The sequence below is a fragment of the Formica exsecta genome, unplaced genomic scaffold, assembly GCF_003651465.1.
Source record: "Formica exsecta isolate Colony F162 unplaced genomic scaffold, ASM365146v1 scaffold80, whole genome shotgun sequence".
Taxonomy (NCBI): domain Eukaryota; kingdom Metazoa; phylum Arthropoda; class Insecta; order Hymenoptera; family Formicidae; genus Formica; species Formica exsecta.
The window spans coordinates 2,735,336-2,739,745 of record NW_021853570.1 but is presented as its reverse complement, the minus strand read 5'-3'; the positions used below and the strand labels follow the sequence as shown (position 1 = coordinate 2,739,745).

Sequence of the window (4,410 nt, the reverse complement as noted above, 5' to 3'; positions counted from 1 at the left end):
ATATATATATATATATTTATAATAATACATTATTTAATGAATATAGCGTATTTATCATGTAATTATTTATCATATAATAAAAAAAGCAATTAATAAGCAATACAAACTTCGTAAAACTTTCGCGAAAAAAAAAGTAATTGTTAATTTACATGATGCGATTTTGAAGGAATACATTCTTTTATTAGTCCTACGAATAAAAAATTAAATGTTTGCCCAGCGATAATAACGAATTATTTTTATCTACTTCAGGAACGAATTATTTTAGATTCTTAATCTCTTTTATTCACACAAAGAAGTTTATCTTCAACGCGATATATAAAAGTGATATGATATATGATATATAAAAGTGATAATTTGTCAAGGAAATTTTGTCAGCGGGTTTCCTGATTTTTACGATCCGGATTATTATGTTTCTGAAATATCGTCATATATCGGAACATGGGGCAATGATTTAATACTGAAAATTACGCTAATAACTACGTTCGTCGCGTGTCCCTGAAGCGATACGAAGTTCGCACTCCAGAGTCATCCGCTAACGAGACCTTACAATTATTTTTAACCTCTTCAGGGACAGGTTATTTCTAATTTATAATTTTCTTTCCATCATTTGCAAGAGCGGCAATTTCTCCGTGGCAACTTGCCACCGCATCACCCCCGCTTTACGCCACTGATCACCGCGCGATCACGATCTTTTATATATCCTCCTCATGTTCTCTTTAGGCGCAGAAAAAAAAACAACAAAATCTCTTTTTGTTTGTTCTCTCTCATGCTACGCGAATGCGGAACCCCCTTGTGCGGTAAAGTATACCACACGCAGAAAGACCAGGTTCTTCAGAAGAAAGCCAAGCTAAAAGATATTTTCTCGTCGGACTTCGTCGGTACGCAACTACTACAACAACAATAACCGTCATCACCGTCACCACCACCGTCCACAGCAAAACAACAGGAAACAGCAAAAACCTCTCCCCGTCCCCCACGTAGAGCTATACGTCCTGCGTTTGTTTAGTTTGCTTAGGGCTTGCCGACTCTTTTTCGTATAATTCCACTATCATCCTGTGACTGCGTTCGTCTTGACATTGTAGCTTGAACGTCAAGACGAATGCAGCTTAAATGGTGCAACATCTCTAAACGTTCTCAAATGTAACTGTCGCATTCGGCGTTAAAACGCGCATTTCATCGATTTGTCTTCTCTTTTGGTCTATATTTATGTTTCTGTTTAAGACGTCATACACACGTTTAAAGGACGTAGCGTCGCTAAAAGGGGCTGTCACGTTTCAAAAATTTAATCGAAAGATTGATCGAAATCTCTCGATGATGTAAAAACATTGACTAGTATAGTCATGTTTAGCGCTAAATGCGTCTTACGATATACGATTAGCCATCATTGTTCGTCGATCTCGCGCGCGCGCGTTTATTTGTCGACTCCTTTTTTTTTTTTTTTTGCTCACCAAAGCATCGCCGATCTTGCACGTTTTTTTTTAGCGATGTTATCCCCCACTGCTCGTTCTTAATCGTCGATCCTGTTAAACTTCTCTTATCGTTAAATTTAAAGTTACGATAATTACATATCTCCACTCATCTCTATTATTTCGGAATATGAGTATCTCCACAGATTTCTTTTTAAACGAATTTCAAATTATTTCTGGATTTCTGTCGATGCACTTCGCATTGACATTTTAGGGTTCATCGTTTTCTTTTCTCCGCCTTTCTTTTTTCTCACGCACGTAATCCTCTCGATTGAGATGCTTTAGCCACGTAAAACTCGAATGGTTGGCTGGAAATGTTAGTTTAAATGTTAGTTTAGAGCACGTTTTAGTATAATAGATGTGTATTTATGCGATCCGCGGCGTAATTCGTGCATACGTTTTGATTATACCTTCTTCCTATGCTTTTATTCAAGTATGAAACTTTTTTTTTTCCCGTCAAAATAATCGTAATTTTCAAAACAAAAAATTTTATTAAATTGATTGTGTTTTGAATTATTATTGTATGTAGATACGGATTTAATTAGATCAAATATTAAGTATCTTTAATTGAAAACGATATCTCTTATCAGCACACATAATTTATCTATAAATTATCTATAAAATGCATCTATATATTGCTTTTCGATATAATACAATTATATATCATTTAGATTAAAATATAATTTAACGGAAGTTCATATATTATATCACGTAATTTTAATGTTTGAATATTGAATTAATGCGCATTTGTGATTAAAAAAATACAAGAGATCTATCGAGACCTTACAATTATTTTTAACCTCTTCAGGGACAGGTTATTTCTAATTTATAATTTTCTTTCCATCATTTGCAAGAGCGGCAATTTATACGACAGGTCAGATTTAACTATCGGATATCGAATATGTATTGGATCATTGAATCAATACATCGCCTTAAATTAAATTACATTTACACAAGTATATGCGAAATATGTTAATGGAAAAGCTATCGCTATAAAAGAAATAATTTTTTAATCAGATTTTATTAATTTGTTCGGAAAAGCAGTTATCCATAATTCTCTTATAATTAACCAACGTAATATGTAAATTTTTACACAATTGATATATATATCATATATTGTTAGAATTTTAATGTACGTGATGAAATGCTTATGCATGTTTACGCATCGCTATTCGAGCGGTTTCACATTTCTAAAGATATTTGTTTTTATTTCGGTGCGCTTATTTTAGCACTCGATGACTCCGCGCAGTGACATTTCCAGCTTTTCGTCTGGAATATATCCATATGGTGTTTAGGTGTGTTGCAGCAAAGTCTGACAATAGCTTCTCCCTCCCCTCCGTGGTTAGCGGAATCTCTGCATTTCTGCTCTATGGTCGCCGTGACCTTGCTAATATGCAGTTTTCCAATAACCAGTATCGGCCCAGTTCAGCCGCAGCACCGTGAATTCCCCTTTATGCCTATAAATAAACAGTCCGACGACATATCCATAGCTTCATAAAGAGGGATGATCTCCACTGGATGTCGGTTAAATCACCTCTCTGCCTTTGAGCACCGCTTATTAACGCTTTAGGGGTGTCGAGTGACATCGTTCATAGATATTCGACACGTTTATGAAGAATCGAGATTAAATGCACTAGTGAATTTTTACTCAGCGAAAGCGAGTTCTATATATAACTCATCTTTTTCCATTAAATGTATTATTCACATTTTAAATATAAAACTTTATTATATTCGTTGATATATCGATAAGTTTACAATAAAAAAAGAATTATTTAAAATTAGTTAAATATTTTTTTTTTCTTCTAATTTCAATAAATTATTGGTTTAATTTATAATTATCTAATTTCGTAAATATAATGTTATTTTATTATGATCGTAGAAATGTATATAAATATTTGTTCATTGATGCATTTACCATTCACGTGGCATTGTGTTTATGTAGAGATGATATTAAATTTGACGTAGAGATTAGGAAACCCAGAAAACTTGAATCGTCCAGAGTGTTGCACCACTATCCAGAATTTATAGTCGAGTAATATTATTTTAGGTTTCCATTACATTCATGTACAATCCGTCAGAGATTCTTTCTCCCGAGACATTATCCCCATTGCCTATAACGAGCTTAGTAATTTAACACCTTTGACGCTATTATAGCCGATGCGATATCACCGTAGACCACGCCAGAAGTACCGCGTGGACTCATGTGCAAAGTGCTCGAGAATAGGCAAAGATGATCTGGCCTCACCGTAATCTTGTAATACTGTAATCGTGTATCTCTCACCCCTGTTTATTGAGACAGTCGATACCGGCAGAACTTGATTCATCTTCCATGCCCCAAAGTAGAATTATGCTCGGTGTATCTGTGAAAAAAAAAAATAAAGTACCTTGACGTTTCTCTCTCATTAGTGCGGTGGACAGAAAGATGGAACGCGTTATCATAGACGTCATTATCGATTTCACAATACTTGCAAGTCATCAATGCGAGTGACTCGACAAGAATGACGTCGATGTAGTCATATGTTTTTTTCTTTTTCTTTTTTTTTTTTTTTAAACCAAGGAGTTACATAAGCGCGCGTAATGATGACAATTAGGAGAACTGTAATGCATAACTCAATAGAAACGTATGAAAGAAATTGACGGGAAATAATGATATTATTGGCGTATCACGCTTGAGTAATTCCAGAAGGAGTAATACGCGCGTAACGTATAAGTAATGCGGTTTAAGTAGCGACACTAATTATACGTGTAACAATGGCATTATCGATTTTTTTTCCGGAGATAGACCGCCTGTTCTTATATGTTAAAGATAGACTTCTATCTTGACATAAAGGCGTTCAAGAGAAGATTGAAATTAGCCATAAAATCTCTCGTATTGGCGATAATTTCGCCGTATATATATATTTGCGTTTTTATTTATTTAATTTAATTTTTTTTTTTTTTTTTT

The 4,410-nt window shown here is 34.3% G+C and overlaps 1 protein-coding gene across 11 annotated transcripts in view; it reads left to right on the top strand.

Moving 5' to 3' along the window:
- Window positions 1-4,410, top strand: part of LOC115244262 (serine/threonine-protein phosphatase PP1-beta catalytic subunit) — an 11,763-nt gene that overhangs the window by 3,006 nt on the left and 4,347 nt on the right. Inside the window, exon 2 of one of the 11 annotated variants that reach the window (XM_029821792.1) lies at window positions 804-878. The exons of the other annotated variants lie outside the window; for them this stretch is intronic. Coding sequence (XP_029677652.1) covers window positions 804-878 — 75 coding nt within the window. The remainder of the gene's footprint in view (window positions 1-803; window positions 879-4,410) is intronic. 11 annotated transcript variants of the gene reach the window in all.